The sequence below is a fragment of the Phalangium opilio genome, unplaced genomic scaffold, assembly GCF_054372755.1.
Source record: "Phalangium opilio isolate 3A_F unplaced genomic scaffold, DU_Popi_V2 ptg000089l_1, whole genome shotgun sequence".
Lineage (NCBI taxonomy): Eukaryota > Metazoa > Arthropoda > Arachnida > Opiliones > Phalangiidae > Phalangium > Phalangium opilio.
Window position 1 is genome coordinate 1,046,184 of NW_028324194.1, and position 17,582 is coordinate 1,063,765.

Here is a 17,582-nt window from a genome sequence, read left to right on the forward strand (position 1 = left end):
ATTTTGAGATTTTCCCCGTGATTTCGTCGGATTTTGTAATGGATTTCACGATTTCTTTACTGATTTTGCGTCTAATTTTGCGATTTCGCTACTGATTTCGTGATTTCTATGTTGATTTCTTGATTTTTTACTGATTTTATGATTTCTTTACTGAACCTCTCCATTGCATCTATCACTCGGTGAAGTAAAAAAATCTAGCCTCTATATTGGCTTCATTCGAGTCCAATATTATTCAACATTTGTCCAAGGTAGGTTGGATATAACACCAATATGGGTTCGATATTAGTCTAATATGAGCTTGATATTAGTCTAATATTGGGAGGGTACCAGTTCATTTTTCCCACTTGCGTAAAATTTGCATAATATCCTGACCATTTCTGGGTAATAATGGATCCCTTCATAGATGACTCTGGGTCCAATTTTGGATGAGACTCCAAATCATTCGACCGTCCATTTTTGGGCACTGTTACGTTATTTCAAAAATAGACGAAAAACTGTGCTGTCTCAGAGTCAGCCGTTTGGGTCCATTTACATCCAATTTTCGACAACACTTCTTAACAGTGCATGTGCTAACGCCTTGATAAATAAACTTGTACTAAATAAAATATTGTACTAAAGCGTCTATTAACTAATTTTATTCTCACTTCGCTAATCGATTAAAAAGTTTATAAAGAACGTGAAAGGTTGAAGAAAGGAATGTTAAAAACAAGCTATTTCAGGCATCATAAAATTTGTTTAAAAATTAAAGCATTGTCTTTCATTAACGTTTTTGATTTCACTGCATTGTTTTAAAACTATTGAGTTTAACTCTCTTCAACCTTTCATGCTCCCATTAACGTCTAACTACTGACTGTTTTTCACATACGCAATTCCAGAAATGGGACCTGGCACCAATGCCAATGACTTACAGAACAATAGAGTATGACTTTCATCCATCAGCGTCGACAGTGTCGTTCACGTACGACCATCAAAGATAACTGTCTGCAAAAATCTGACTTTCGACGTTGCTCCAGTCGGAGCGTTCGACGATTTAAAAACTATTTCCACGGGTGTAAGTTCTTTTCCTACTTTTCTTACGACATGATTAGTGTTGCGTTTGAGGGTGTCAGAATGCGAAGAAGTAAACCCGAGGGGTCGGATGTCGGCCAAAATCTCGTACAATTACCCTGAAATCTCTTTGAAACACCTAGAATCTCACTGAGAATCCTAAAATCTCTTCGAAATTCAAAAATCTGAAAATACTTTTCAAAATAGCAAAATCTAAGTGAAAATCCTAAAATCCTATTCAAAATCACAAAATCCCCACTTAAAAATCGCAAAATTCGTATTTAAATCTAAAATAGCTTCTTGCTAAAAACTCAGAGGCGACGGAGCATGCGCGAACACAATGTTAGAAGTGCTAATCACGCTCCGGGAAAGAATTTTACACGGATACGGTTTCCGCTTTTTGAACCCACCGCATCCGCCCGTCGATGGTAGGAGTTCGCATCACCAGGAATATATTAGATTTCAGAAACATCTAATAACTCTGGCCTTGCAATTTTCATATCCCCTTCCACCCTCCTTTATACCCATTACTCTTCCACAATCAGATCTACACATGCGCAAGAGGCTAGACACCATCTTGATAGTTCAGATAAATGTATTACACTGGGCGTATCTGTGTGTATGTAACCGCGTTTGCAGTTGGCAATCGGATTATCGGAGCAAACGAATACGCAATATCCGGACCGCGTTCGTATTTCTCCCGCATCATCGTAAGGGTTAAGATGCACGCGTTGATCAGCTACGGTTACGAAGATCGTCTAGCCTCCCGATGCCTGGGCTTCCACCAAAGGTTCACGCAATTGCGGCTTTTCCTCTCATTTACTGTGAATACAAACGTTATCAATATCTGTGATTGAAGGGATTTTTCGATTATTGTTTCATAAAACGACATAATGAGAATTAAGATGAATTTCTGACAAATAAAATATCAAATATATTTATTTATTTAAGAAAACCCTAATTGGATAGATCTCGACTCGGATGGATTTATTTCGGTTTCCCAACTTAATGTATTTTTCAACAGATAACTCTCGGACATGAAAACTAATAGATAGGCCGAGTGTTAAAAGAAATACTAGTTGGAAAAACCAAAATATTACCTCTCCGAGTCAAGAGGACTACTTAAAACTTTATTTACCAAGATAAGGAATTATATTTCTCTTTTTGAAGTAAAAATTTACGAATTATTAAAGCAGCAGTAGGTAGAAAAGGGGAGTTCTAACTCAGTGGTATTCAATGGTATTCAATGGTATCAATGGTATCGATGGTATCGACGCCATTTTTTTCTGGGTGGTATTTTTTTCTGGGCGCCATCTTGTTTTTTCTGGGCGTCATTTTTTTCTGGGCGCCATCTTGTTTTTTCTCTGACGTCATCGTTTCTTCTCGGCGCCATTTTATCTCTGACGTCATCGTTTCTTCTCGGCGCCATTTTGTTTTTATTTGGGCTGGAATTTTGAAAATGTTAATAGCGATTTCCACTGACTGCTCCAAAGAGTGCTCTCAGTGTCAGGATGACGTAACTGCCCTCAGCGAGTTTTGGAGTGGAACACGATCGAGAGGTCAGAGCGCGCTCTGAATAATCAAAATTGGCGCCGGAGACGAAATTGCAATAAAGTGTGTATATCTTGACGCAAATGGGCCGAAACCAATTTATAGAATTAACATTTCAATTAATTTTCAAAAAATCTATTTTGAATAATGATCGACAACGTCTCTGATATAATTATTGGTTTTAGGAAGAGGCGTAATATCTTTAAAGTAATGATAAAACCTCGTTATCTTCATCTTCAGAACTTTAAGAAAATGATTCCAGAAATAAATAAGCATAAGCGAGAGCCTGTCTTCTATGAGATACCCCATGGTCCGCCATTTTAATTTTATTACGTCATACTCGAGCACCGTCGCTCCGTCGAATTTTTCAGAGCACGAAAGAGCAATTCTCGGGCAGTTTTTGGGGTCAGTGGAAAACGCGATTCTGGGCGAGTGTTGCACTCGTGTTCCCAGTGGCGGACGAAAACGCGCCGAGAGTGCACTTAGAGTGCTCTAGTGCAGTCAGTGGAAATCGCTATAAGTCTTATCTGACTTCTATCAAGACCAAAGTTCATTGCCTTATTCAAAATCCCGGGCTTCAATCATTTGCTGATAAGGCAAGCAATCAAAGATTAGGTAGATAAACGGTAATATCCTATTGGATAGAATCCCGTTGGATCGAATTCAAATTTCTAAAATTGTAGCCAAATTTAAAACAATTTATAGCCCAAAGAGCGATTTTCTACTGAATGGGAATATTTAAATGGAAGAGCTTTCGACTGAATGTGATGGGTTTACACATATAAAACCATAGCGTTTTCCTTGAGTTGCCGGGCTCCAGTAGCGCAATGGATAAAGTGATTTGGATGATCGAAGAAGTTAAGCAGCATCGAGCGCCGTCAGTACTTGGGAGGGAGATCTCTTAATGGTAAGGTTAGATTACGTTAGGTATAGTTAGATTAGGGTTAGACAATTTCCCAAAATGGAAGTTATTTTCTGAAATTTATTGAAGAATGTTATTGGTGAACACATATTATTTGCTTCAGTATCAAGAAGTTTAATAAGAAAATCAATTTTATTTTTAGGTTAGGTTAGGTTCGGTTAGGTTAGGTTAGGTTTGGTCAGGTTAGGTTAGGTTAGGTTTGGTTAGGTTAGGTTAGGTTAGGTTTGGTTAGGTTAGGTTAGGTCAGGTTAGGTTTGGTTAGGTTAGGCAATGCCGACTCAATTTATAAAGGCCCATGCATGCCTCGGTTTTTTAATTTATTTTCGCTTTTTCGAATTCGCCAAAAAGTGCCGCACAGCGACTTGGCGCTCTTCGATACAGAGGATTCAAAATGTTTTCGCGCCGTGTAAGAGCCAATAAGAGTGAGGGAAACTACGGCTATGCGGTTGAGGGGGGGGGGGAGAGTATACCAAAGATGAGGGAAATATTTCCCTCCTCTTTGAGTATACGACTGTTTTTGATGTGGAGGAAATAATTTTCGCAAGGCTAGTAAATAATGTAAATTAATAAATTTAACTAGTTTATGTTTAAGTTTCCTATATTATGAAATATAATTAGGGACGGGATTTATAAAGTTTAAATGGATGTAGACTAATGGGGAAGAGTGTGATATTTTTCATTGCGATAATACCGCTTTGTTACAAAATGTTAATTCTGGTCATTAATAAGATATTATAATTTTTGTAATGATATGTTAATTTCTAGGGTAAAAATTTTTTTCTTATCATCATATAGTTGTATTTCCTCTTAATTTTAAAAATTATGCTAGTAAAAACGGATATTTTAGGTATCATGCATTTTGGCGCCAAAATATCTTTGGCGCGAACTTTAAATTCATTCAAATATTTATACAACAGAAAGCGCCACCTAGCTCCTGGGAGAGGCGGCCGATAAAAGGTCCGGTCCCCTACTCCCGAGGCACCATGCATGGGCCTTTATAAATTGAGTCGGCATTGGGTTAGGTTAGGTTAGGTTAGGTTAGGTCAGGTTAGGTTAGGTTTGGTTAGGTTTGGTTAGGTTAGGTTTGGTTAGGTTTGGTTAGGTTAGGTTTGGTTAGGTTAGGTTTGGTTTGGTTAGGTTTGGTTAGGTTTGGTTTGGTTAGGTTTGGTTAGGTTAGGTTAGGTTTGGTTAGGTTTGGTTACGTTTGGTTAGGTTAGGTTAGGTTAGGTTAGGTTAGGTAAGGTTAGGTTAGGTTTGCTTAGGTTTGTTTAGGTTAGGTTAGGTTAGGTTAGGTTAGTAATATTTTATAAATCATTTCGAAGGCGAATTTATAATTCAGCAGTATTAAGGGTTTCACAACGAGAAATAAAGCATTGTTAGGTTGCGGTACAAGTTGGATGTTATAGCTGGGGTATTTTATTTTGGTTTTTTAGGTTAGGTTTGGTTAAGTTAGGTTAGTAATATTTTATAAATCATTTAACAATGTTTTGCCTTTTCCAAAATATTGATGTTTAGCTTCATTGGCTTCTCAAATAATATGCCTTTTCCAAAACATTACTGTTATGTTAGGTTAGGTTTGGATAAGTTAGGTTAGTAATATTTTATAAATCATTTCATAATGTTACGCCTTTTCCAAAATATTGATGTTTAGCTTCATTGACTTCTCAAATAATATGCCTTTTCCAAAACATTACTTCTATGTTAGGTTAGGTTTGGTTAAATTAGGGTAGTAATAATTTATAAATCATTTAACAATGTTACGCCTTTTCCAAAATATTGAAATTTAGCTTCATTGACTTCTCCAAAAATATGCCTTTTCCGAAACATTACTGTTATATTAGGTTACGTTTGGTTTAGTATTTTCTGCAATAACAAGAAGTTTAATAGGAAAATCAATAGAAAAATAGGATTGAAAGGAAAATTCATGATTGGAAAACCGCCCAAATTGCGGTATTCGGTCTAATGGGATTCGGTCGAACGAGACATTCGATCCAATGGGATTCGACCCAATGGTAGACAATCAGATAAACCACAGTTATAATATATTAGAAAGTGAACGTCTTATATACTAAGATATTTTCGGAATGGTGACAGACGGCATACATTCTGATTAAAACCTTAATTTTAATTAATGTATACTATTAATAATAATTGTTTTGAATTAACAGGGTGCAACGCACGCTAACTTAAATAATTGTCGAAGAAAATAATTAATATTAATTATATTTATTTAAATATTTAAGAAAAACTGGAAACTCAAAACACTTTCTCAAAACTTTGACACGAAATTCGAAAATTTTGAGCCTTTGCGGGGGTAATTTTAATCTCGTGTATAAAACCAAACCTAACCTAACCTATTCTAAGCCTATCGCACCACTAATACTCTATTTAAATCACTACACTTGATCCCTAAGTTGATATTTTCAAATCTCGCGCCAAAGCGGAAATGTGATCGGAATTCCGGCTGTCTGTCCAAGATGTTTGTTTAAGAGACTCTAGTCGAACTTGGAATGAAGCCAATTAACTAATATAGATTTTAAATAAACCACGTTAAATTAAGCATTTATTTAAGGGGGTGTTGCTTGTCTCCGAAACGAAACATATGAATAATAAAAACTTGGTAAGAACTATTTGTAAATAATAAAGTTATAAGCTAAATATTAAGCCTTGGATCTCTGTTTACAGTATATGGTAGCAGATATGCATTATTTCACCTATAAAATAAATTCAACTTACCATTTAAAACCATTCCGGAGGAGAATTAAAATGTTAAGACTGGTTTACATGTGGTGGTGGTTTGAAATATCTAGATACGTGAATAGACACGTTGCCGGCGATAAACAAGAACCGATAAGAAATATGGAATCTTTTATCGATAAGATATGTTTCCACGGGGTAGGAAAATTTCCAGATAGTAAACAAGAACCGAAACTATTACTATTTATCGATAAGATATCTTTCTACGTGGCGGGGGTAAACAAGAACCGAAACTAGAACTGTTTATCGATATCTTTCCACGTGGCGGGGGTAAACAAGAACCGATAACGGAAACAAGAACTGTTTATCGATATATTTCCACATGGCAGGGGTAAACCAGAACCGATAACCGATATCCAAATATTTTCACGGGGTAAACAATATCTATACCAAACTTATCGATGTCTTCATCGAGTGTTATCGGGCTTATCGATGTCTTCATTGAGACTAGAAATCTTATCGGTCATATCAAAGGTCTCCGGTTTATCGAGTATAAAAACTCGTGCACGTGGTGATAAGATCATTTTACGGCTAACCAAACTCTCTCCAGCAACTAAAGTACCCCAGCAGCGGAATTCAGCAACAGGAAACTCTACGTTATAATGTAAGTACACTCTCTCGAGTTTTCTTTATTTCCATTATTCGGAATTAATTATATATAGAGCAAAATTATAGTTATTAAAATCATTTAAAGAGATGGATTTAACTTTGCAACACCCATTTACTGGGCTCGTAGCCGGGGTCACTGGTTGTGGGAAGAGTGTTTTTGTAGCTAAATTAATTAAACATCGTGAAATATGTATTTTACCGTCACCCGAAAGGATAATTTGGTGTTACACGGAATATCAGGCGAATCTTTTTAATGCTATATCCTCACATTCACCGATGGTAGAATTTCATGAGGGTTTATTAGATGTTAGCAATTTAGATGCCGGTGTGAAAAATTTTGTTATATTAGATGACCTTTTATGTGAAATTGCCAATAATAAGGATGTGACGAACCTCTTTATACGGGGTTCCCATCATAGAAATACCTCAGTTTTAATTCTAATGCAGAACCTATATTATCCCGGAAAGGAGATACGTACTTTAAACCTAAACGCTCATTACTTGGTTATATTCAAAACACCTTGTGACCAGTCGGCCATTATCCATCTTGCGAAACAGATGTACCCAACCAATAGCAAATACGTGGTAGACGCGTTTAAACAGGCCACCTCTGAAAGTTTCGGTTATCTTTTCGTAGACCTCAAAGCTAGTACCTCGGACGATCATCGACTACGTAGTGGAATATTACCCGGAGAACAAGCTGCAGTTTACGTTCCAAAATGACTGCCTTCATCGAGGTTAACTTCTTCCGAGTTAAAGGTGCATGGATAATTAAGGAAATGGCCGCATACTTTGAGGAGACGAAGGATTACGAGGTGTGGATTTTCAAATCACCTTGCCCCTTTGCTGATCTATCGCGTAGCGATAAAAGGCAATGTTCCTGGCTAACTCGGAACATTTGTGACTTACGTTTTGAGGAGGGTGATCACGACTTTAGCGAATTACCCAAAATTTTCGAGGAAATCCGTGAAAAGGCCAGAGTGTTCGTGACTAAGGGAGCTGAAAAAGCATCGGTGTTATCGGACCTCTTAAAAACTGAAGTTCTTAACGCGGAAGATCAAGGCTGCCCCCGACTGACGACCGTAGTGTGCTCTCATCCCAGAGCTTGCACCTTCCACCGAACCATCAATAATTGCACCCTGGTCAAGGTGTTCCGTTTGGCGGCATGGCTCCGTCACAGAGAGTGCGAAAGCATTTAGACTTTTTGAAATACCTTAATAGTTGCAATGCGTGCCAGAGGAACGCCGCCATTAAGCTTGCCAACAAGGAAGCGATAAAGGCCATAGCAGAATGTTGTATAAATGTTCTTCGGAAAAACGTACCACTCTCAGTGAGTGAGAAGAAGAGCTTGAAGAAACATCGTAGATCTATACGGAGAGTGGCCGATAATATTGCACATTCTAAAAGAAAAAAGATACTGATACAAAACGGTGGATTTCTCCCCCTGCTTCTGACCCCCCTTCTATCCATCATAAGCTCGGTCGCTGGTGCTGCCATAAGCCGAGCCATAAAGTAGAAAAATGGCGAAAAAAATGCTATTAATTTCGCAAGACGCATACCAGAGACTGAATAAGGCTCAAAACGATTTCAAAATAGATACCACGCTAGAGTTGGAGAAGGACGATAAACTAAAGACCATTATCGATGATCCGAAACTAAACAATACCGAAAAACTCAGTAGATGTCTTATCAAGACAAATACATAAAAAAGAAAAGAAAAGGAAGAACAAGAAGGTTAAACCAGGTAAAACACGGAACTGGTCCGCCGAAATTGCATCATCGGTTCCAGCCTATACTGCGACTGATTGTTTAAACCTGTACAAGTGGATGGAACTCGCATCCGATATAAAATGGACGGACGCCGGTGAATTAATTTATGAGAAGCGTAGAATAATCGGTTCTAATATAGTAGACTTATTGGCGTATACCGCTGTGAAATCGAGGAAAAAGACCCCCGTCTGTGGTTCTGACCAGTTTTACGAACTTTTATATAACTCTTATGTTCCCAGAACTTTAATTAAACTTAGAAAAAGTGATTTGGGCCCTCCCGAAAAGCGTGAAAAGAAGGAATTTGATGAATTTAAGTTAGCTTCCGAGTCAATGGATGGTGAGGGTTTCAGAGATTGGATTTGTTTGTAGTATTTCTTGTCATACAGAATAAAATATGTTTCATTTATGAGTTTTGTTTCATTTGATTAAAGTATTAAGCCATGGAAGGTTGTGATAGCCAGGTGGCTGCTTTCAGCCTGTTAACTAGTTTACCCGAGTCATTTTTTAAATACCTTAAAGTCTTAAGCGTTATATTAATAATTTTTATAATAATAATTATAGAAGTTAGTGATTTTCTCTTCTGGCATTATCAAAATTCCCTGAATTGCACTTTTAATGGATAGCTTAAAAGAGATTTATTCTAATGTGTCCGACCCGGGTTCCTACGGTAGCGTGCAGGGTTTATATATAGCGGCTAAAGAGCGGGGGTTAAATGTTTCGTTGAAAGAGGTTAAAAATTTCCTGAAAACTCAAGATACGTATACTCTACACAAGAGTGCTAGGAAAAATTTCCCAAGAAATAGAACGATTGTGTATGGAATCGACGAACAGTGGCAGATTGATTTGGCAGATTTGAAAAGCGTAACTCGTTATAATAATGGTTTCCGATACCTTCTCTGTTGCATAGACGTTTTCAGTAAGTACGCCTTTGTGGTAGCGACCAAGGACAAGAAAGGGCCAACCATCCTTTCAGCATTTAAGGCGGCTCTAGAGTCTGGTCGGTCACCTAAGAGGGTGCAAAGCGATCATGGAAATGAGTTTATTTGCAAGGACATTCAACGTGAATTAAAAAAGAGAGGGATAGAATTCTTCGCCCCTGATTCCGAGCAAAAAGCTACGGTAGTCGAGAGGTTCAACAGGACTCTAAAGAGTCGTATGTATCGTTACTTTACGGAAAATAACACCTTAAAGTACATTGACGTGCTAAAAGATTTGGTGTGGGCCTACAACAATAATTATCATCGGTCCATAAAATGCAAACCGATTGAAGTCACCACGGAAACCTCGAAACGCGTCTGGGAAAACCTCTACGTGGGAGTAAACTTTTCACCCCCTTTAAAGTATCCTTTCGATGTTGGCGATGTGGTTCGCATAAGCAAGCATAAGAATATCTTTGAGAAAGGATATTTACCCACATGGACGGAAGAACTCTTTAAAATAGCAGAGAGATTACCCCGAAGTCCGCCGGTATATAAGATCCATGACTTGAATTCCGACCCCATTGCTGGAATTTTTTACAAGGATTAACTACAGAAAATTGGGAAAGACCTAAGTACCAGCGTGTTTAAAATAGAAAAGATCTTGCGGAAACGTCGCAGACCAGACGGGACACTAGAGAGATTAGTTCGTTGGAAAGGTTATCCACCGTCCTTCGATAGTTGGGTTCAGGAAATAGATATAGCATGAGTTTTTACGTTACTCTACCTTCCGATTCGTAGATGGGATATTTCCCCGATAATACGAGAAGTAAATTTAGGACTTATCTGCCCGAACCAGTAAAATTACAAGGCCCGTATGAGGTCGGCCTAGCGGAAATTTCTTATCCACACACTTGGAATAACATGAACGTTACCTGCACGTCCACGCTCACCGGTATTGAGAAGGATCTGTCCTATTCTAGAATGGTGGAATTACCCGCAGGATATTATGGAAATATAGAGGATCTCCTAGAGCAACTTAATTACGACGAGGATGACGTTTCGGATATGACTATTCTTAAAAACCACGTCGGCGATGATGACGATATCATATTTCCCGAGCTTTTTCTTGTTTTCCTCGCTGAAGAGGCGGTGATTTTTGGGGTATCCGGAGAAGTCGTACATCTCACGCTTCTCGGAAAAGTCTTGGTAGAGGTCGGGCGTCTCGATGTGGTATGTTAGGGAGTCCGTGTCCGTGAATAACAGCTTTGCCCGGTCTCCGTACTGCTCCCTGATAACGTCGTAATGGAACTTGTACATTAGGAGTTTTGATAAGTCCAAAACTGTGAAGCCGGTGTAGATGGGTCTGTTGAGGGTTAAGGTCTTCTGGACACGGTGAATCCCGACCAGATCATTTTTGAACACCGTGAACCGTTCAAAGGCCGGGGAACTCGCCATCTTGATGGCACGCTCGGGAGTGTTGACCAGGGTGAAATCAATTCTGCTGCGGAGGTTCTCCATGGTTTTACCTATAGAGAAATGAAAAAAAAAAATACATATGAATTAGTATGGTTATTATAGGATAGGTTAGGTTCGGTTAGGTAGGTACATACCGTAGACGCTATTGTTCATTAGTTTAAAAAATGATTTTTCAAACTCGTTGTTTGCCGCCTTTCTCTTGTCCGTGTTAAAATCAATAAATGGTTTCAGCCACGCTCCTTGTCTAAATGTTAAAATCTTGTGGATTTTCCGGATGATGAGTCCTTTGGCCAAGTAGTATTTAAGGTTCCGGTAGTGGAGTACATGTACGTATTTCTCCTTGGCGTATAGGGATGGCACCAGCTTTGGACAGCTATCCTTTTCTCTCAGTCCGAGATGGCGTAGTTGGTCCTTGGAAAAGGGTGAGAGCTCGGCTGTGGTAATTACCCGTTTTTGGGTGCGAGAGGGTAGCAGTTATGGGCATCGTGGAGGTGTTGAGGGTAATCTAAGTCGACCTCTAGGATGTAGCCGAAATCGTCGTCATCGGGATGGTGGAGAATTACCTCCTGCGTGAAGTCGGGGCATGGGTGAATCCATTTGAATTCACCCATTGGAAGGTAATCGCACATTACCGTACCGTAAAGATTGTTGCAATCTGGTGAGAGAGAGAGAAAGGTGATATGTTAGCTAATGAACAAAAACAAAATAAATATTAATACGAACAAAACAGAAATAAATATTAATATAGTCTTACCTAGGTACGTAATGTAGCTGCTTGGTTTTTGGTCGTCGTACGATTCAGGGAGGTCCTTGTTATTAGCATGCGCTAATCGGTGGCTTATCATGGATACTCCCCCTCTTATACCCTTCTCTATAAAGAGATGCATATTTGGGCCCACTAACAGATCTAACTTAACCTTGGTCATTGATAGAGCACTCTCGCACGCGAACCCGGGACCCGTAAAAGCGTGAGCGCAGTCTAATTTGTAGTAGTCAAGGCACATTGTTCTGAAGTTTTGGAAAATGTCCGCGAGCAACAGAACGTCCGATTGGACATACAAATCGTGATAACCACCTAATATAAGAAATTAAATGTTAAAACCTAACCTAACCTAACCTAACAAAGATGAGAAAATGAAACTTACCAAGATTTGTCCCATACATTTTGGGCGTGTTCATAGTCTTCGGTGGTGATGTGTTCGTCCGTGAGACTATTGAAAAATTCGTCTTTTGCGGGAAGGTTCCTTTCGGCGAATTTCGCGACGTTGTCCATATAATTATACGGGTAGACTTGCTTCCGTAACAACAGCTGGACTTCCTCGGGTGTGTATAGTTCCTTCATGCAGGCGAATTTATCCATCCCACCGTTGGCCAAGTTTTTCGCGAGTTCTTCTAGGGATGCGGGCATAAAACGTACCGTGTCTAGAAACCTGAGGTTTCCCAAACTAAACGAGATGTAGGTTTCGGAGTTTGAGGGGATGCATTTAATGTTCTGGTCCTTAACGAGTCCTATCTTCTCCATTATCAAATGGGCGTCATAACGCGATAGGTTGTGAAGAAAGACGGGGATGAATTTAGGGGTTTTCAGTTTTAGGTTGCATGTGTTATGGGCCGCTCCCCGATACGCTCCGCTTGTGTGGTCATGGTCGCGAACGTTTCCGTCGTTTACCGTGAAATCACCACCGCAAATGTAGCACGCTCTAGCAGAAATGAAGTCGGCTACGTCCGTGGGTGATAAATCCATAGGTTTATTTTCCTTGAGTTTTTCGGAGAGAACTTCCTCTTCAACCAGTAGATTCTCGAGGAATTTATCGGCGGCGTCTTCCCCGCGGTATGTGACGGGCTTAGATGGTTTCCCATCAGGACCCACGACCACGTAACTGAAACCGCAGGCGATGTGGCTGGTTAGGCGAGTTGTTGAAGAGAGGGATGAATCGGGCATGCAGGTGGCTATTTTTGGCAGAATAGCCTCGAAGTCCGCGAAGATTACGTACTTCAACTGCAAAAAATTAATTAACAAATTTTTAATAATTACCTCGATTGACACAACCTATAAACCAACCAATTAAAAATAATGAAATTAATATCTCGCCTTTTCACGCCATCCGTAATTCCAAAACTGGATTCTTTGTCGGCATAAGGATTTTCTGAGGCCCGTGAATGCTGCAGTCGATGATGTGTTCATCCCGACGTTTTTCGGAATCGGGACCAGAAAAACGGTGTAGACAATACCGGCAATAATGAGTCGCGCTATGGTGTCCCGTATAGTTACTTAAAAGTCTACTCAAGTTCCGAATAAGGCAGTAATGCTTCGTTTCACCCTTCGTTATTAAAAGGAGGTCTATTTGTCGATGTTTTTCCACCCGATTTGTACTAATGTATCTTGGGAAAACCTCGATTTCACAGCAAAACACGTTAATTGATAAGTCATTTTTGCGCTCAAACTTTTCCAATTTATCGACACTGAGTTCAAAGGGAAACGTTACCCCTGTTAAATTTAGTTCGTCCTGAAACTCGACGTACTTTTGTACACGGGAGGGGTTTTCGTTAGACGGTACTGGGTGTAAATGGGCCAGGATTGACCACAGAAAGCAGCGATTGTCGTCGTTTCTAACATTTACCACAGCCCTTTTAACTAGGAGTTTATTGGGTAGTTCTATAAATGTGCCTCCAACTAGCGGTAAATACGAGATAATGTTCACTTGAAGGAATAAAATCCTATCAAGCACCCAACCGCTGCCAGTGCTTTGAAATTCGTCGATTTGATTCTTTATATGTACAACGCACGAATCTAACTGTTTGGACAAGATGTCCCCGGAAAGGGTTTGTTGAGTCTTACTCCTATGATACGCTAGGAATTCGACTTCCTGAGCCTCGTTCGCCAACTCCCGAGTGTAGCGCGCGCGAATCGTGATGTACCATTTGATCCCGTGATCTCGACTTAACTTATTTTGTAAATAGTTTTCAATAGTTACTCGGTGTCGATTAACGAATCTCTCAGCGTCAGTTTCCACCAACGATGGTGATATCCTCGCGCAGAAAATCGCGTGTCCTAAGACTTGCAATTCTTCCAGCGTGTCGGGGACGGGGTTGTTCGGCGGGGTAGCGATGATGGGCTCCGACTGTTGAGCCTCTTCCGCTTGTTCAAAGTTCTCCATGAAAGCGTGGAGATCGGCGTTCTCCTGAGTGCTCAGGGGGTCCAACGAAGGTTCCGGCTCCGGTCCATTAACACCATCCATGAAGGAATGGATGTCGGCGTTTTCTTGAGTGCTCAGGGGTTCCAGGGTGAGGTCGTAGTCAGGTTCATTAACGTCATCCATTAGTTTATGGATAGCGTCATTTTCTTGGGTACTCAGGGCAGGCAAGGTACTTTCAGGATCGTTTCGGTCTTCTACGTGGGGTTCCACGGCGGACGTGGAGGGTTCAGATGTAGAGAGCTTAGATTTTTTAGCTGAGACATCTCTATCACCTTCAGCTCCACGCTTCGTTCGTGACGGACTACTACTTTCAGCTAAACTACTACTATGTTTCCTAGCTATGTGATTATTTAAAATATCACGTCTAATAAACGTTTGCGAGCAAACGGAACATGGAAAACTAATTTTCTCATGTTTTTCGCGTTTATGTCTAAGAAGACTACAATTCTTAGCATATTTAGCGCCGCAAATATCGCACATAACCATTATGACTAGTTTAACTTTAAAGAAAATAAACTAAGAACTTACTATCTGGAGGAATCTCTCAGAGTCTGGTGGTATTCTGTCAGGGATTAGCTGAGGAATGGTATTGATGTATAAAATTCCCAGCTATTTATACTATTTCTAATCAAGCCCACTGAGGGTAGAGTTCACCAAAACCGAAACCAACATGTTTAGTATTTATCTAGTATATCGTCATTTATAATCAACCTCTGATCTTTATTGACTTTTACCAATCTCACTCACTTATCAGAGACCGTCTATTAATATTTATCTAGTATATCATCATTTACTGTTTAAATAAACTATACCCTCTCAGTACTTATCACTTTACATCTTCTTATCATGTATCTGGATTTTAATCAAATTGCCCCAATTTGTTTGTTTTTCCATATGTTTGTGTTTAACCAATGTGTTTATGACCTTTATGGTACTATCTTTTTTTTCTATGTATATTTATTAGTAGAATTAGCAATACTACCCAGTTCAGAGTTTTAAAGATTGGTAAACGACCTTTATGGGGTCAACTTTTATCCACATTTGATTAGGAATAGAGTTTGGAGTGTTGCAATATTTATTGTTTTTAAGATTGGTAAATTTGTTTGTTTTTCCATATATGTATGTTTTACCAAAGTGTTTATGGGGTCAAAGTTTATCTACATTTGCTTAGGAATAGAATTTGGAATGTTGCAATATTCAGGGTTTTTAAGATATTCCACTATAAACAAAAATGGTGGAAACTTCACGAATAATTAATTAGGCCTAATTTAAACTATCTTATTTATTCATTATAAATGATAAGTCTTAAATATATTTTCCAGTTTTTATTCACAAACTAAGTTTTGAATTACATACTACTATTGTAGCTATTCTTTTACAAAAATCCAAACTTAAAAATGTAGAATTATTAAACAGCTGGGTAATTAAATTAATATTCAAATTATTAACAGCATTTTCGTAGTGAATATTCACACGTTCAGCCCAGTCCATAGTCACACACTCGTGTTGTAGCTGGGATCCATGGGAAATGATACAACCGTTGCAGGCCTCTTTAATATATTTTGTCAGTTGCTGATGAACAATTTCGTTCACCTCCGAGGACACTCGCTTGGCCGCGTTTAGAAAGGTTACCACTTGATCATGTTTCTCCAAAAGTTTCCCCCAAAGGACGGCTCCAATGACGAACCCGTTCTTGGTCGGGTAGAGATTTCCATAGTTTACCCCACTTCCAGCCTTCATTTCACGAATGTTGAGTACTTTCCAATCCTGGTACATCTTCAGGTCGATGCGTTTCAGGTTCGACCCATCAAAGGACAGAGATAATGGCGTAGCATCATCATTCTGGAAATAGTGGGTTACTTGCTCTCGCATTCTATGGAGTTGATAATATTCAGTCTCCGTCAACGTGATGCCTGTTGAACCGTCTGTTAGCCCTAGTTTAACCCTACAGTCAGGAGTAACCGAGACTGACTTTGTAGATGAAATTTCGAAGATATTGGAGGTGTCCCTAATTATAGAAAAAAAAAAGAAATTCCACATTTTGAGAATAAAATTAAACCTATCTCTTGATTTTAATAACTATAATTTTGCTCTATATATAATTAATTCCGAATAATGGAAATAAAGAAAACTCGAGAGAGTGTACTTACATTATAACGTAGAGTTTCCTGTTGCTGAATTCCGCTGCTGGGGTACTTTAGTTGCTGGAGAGAGCTTGGTTAGCCGTAAAATGATCTTATCACCACTTGCACGAGTTTTTATACTCGATAAACCGGAGACCTTAGATATGACCGATAAGATTTCTAGTCTCAATGAAGACATCGATAAGCCCGATAACACTCGATGAAGACATCGATAAGTTTGGTATAGATATTGTTTACCCCGTGAAAATATTTGGATATCGGTTATCGGTTCTGGTTTACCCCTGCCATGTGGAAATATATCGATAAACAGTTCTTGTTTCCGTTATCGGTTCTTGTTTACCCCCGCCACGTGGAAAGATATCGATAAACAGTTCTAGTTTCGGTTCTTGTTTACCCCCGCCACGTGGAAAAATATCTTATCGATAAATAGTTCTAGTTTCGGTTCTAGTTTACTATCTGGAAATTTTCCTACCACGTGGAAACATATCTTATCGATAAAAGATTCCATATTTCTTATCGGTTCTTGTTTATCGCCGGCAACGTGTCTATTCACGTATCTAGATATTTCAAACCACCACCACATGTAAACCAGTCTTAACATTTTAATTCTCCTCCGGAATGGTTTTAAATGGTAAGTTGAATTTATTTTATAGGTGAAATAATGCATATCTGCTACCATATACTGTAAACAGAGATCCAAGGCTTAATATTTAGCTTATAACTTTATTATTTACAAATAGTTCTTACCAAGTTTTTATTATTCATATGTTTTGTTTCGGAGACAAGCAACACCCCCTTAAATAAATGCTTAATTTAACGTGGTTTATTTAAAATCTATATTAGTTAATTGGCTTCATCCCAAGTTCGACTAGAGTCTCTTAAACAAACATCTTGGACAGACAGCCGGAATTCCGATCACATTTCCGCTTTGGCGCGAGATTTGAAAATATCAACTTAGGGATCAAGTGTAGTGATTTAAATAGAGTATTCGTGGTGCGATAGGCTTAGAATAGGTTAGGTTAGGTTTGGTTTTATACCCGAGATTAAAATTACCCCCGCAAAGGCTTAACATTTTCGAATTTCGTGTCAAAGTTTTGAAGAAAGTGTTTTGAGTTTCCAGTTTTTCTTAAATATTTAAATAAATATAATTAATATTAATTATTTTCTTCGACAATTATTTAAGTTAGCG

General features: G+C 38.9%; 2 protein-coding genes and 1 long non-coding RNA gene across 4 annotated transcripts in view; all 3 read right to left on the reverse strand.

Annotated features, from left to right (window-relative positions):
* LOC149646229 (uncharacterized) overlaps positions 1 to 17,582 on the reverse strand; it is a 300,812-nt gene that overhangs the window by 238,559 nt on the left and 44,671 nt on the right. The window lies entirely within an intron of this gene.
* Positions 10,603 to 12,090, reverse strand: LOC149646240 (uncharacterized). The gene is made up of 4 exons (XM_089850274.1): positions 11,807 to 12,090; positions 11,500 to 11,707; positions 11,187 to 11,437; positions 10,603 to 11,102 (listed from the first exon to the last, which is right to left on the reverse strand). Exons 1-4 carry the CDS (start codon positions 12,054 to 12,056, stop codon positions 10,603 to 10,605), a joined length of 1,209 nt encoding a protein of 402 aa, XP_089706400.1. The 5' UTR covers positions 12,057 to 12,090.
* Positions 15,560 to 17,358, reverse strand: LOC149646241 (uncharacterized). 2 transcript variants are annotated; one of them, XM_089849668.1, is made up of 3 exons: positions 17,141 to 17,358; positions 16,400 to 17,075; positions 15,560 to 16,257 (listed from the first exon to the last, which is right to left on the reverse strand). In XM_089849668.1, coding segments are annotated over exons 2-3 (681 nt in total). In that variant the 5' UTR covers positions 16,402 to 17,075; positions 17,141 to 17,358; the 3' UTR covers positions 15,560 to 15,578. The 2 variants fall into 2 exon arrangements, with proteins under 2 accessions (XP_089705794.1, XP_089705795.1); XM_089849669.1 differs by having other exon boundaries at positions 16,400 to 16,778; positions 16,866 to 17,358.

Excerpts from the sequence above, each read along its gene's own strand:
- LOC149646240 (XM_089850274.1), bottom strand. The coding sequence starts at position 12,056 with ATGTGCCTTGACTACTACAAATTAGACTGCGCTCACGCTTTTACGGGT. Across the intron at positions 11,438-11,499 it reads CCTCTCGCACCCAAAAACGG|AGAAAAGGATAGCTGTCCAA; the intron begins GTAATTACCACA and ends TCTCGGACTGAG. Across the intron at positions 11,103-11,186 it reads AATGAACAATAGCGTCTACG|GTAAAACCATGGAGAACCTC; the intron begins GTATGTACCTAC and ends ATTTCTCTATAG.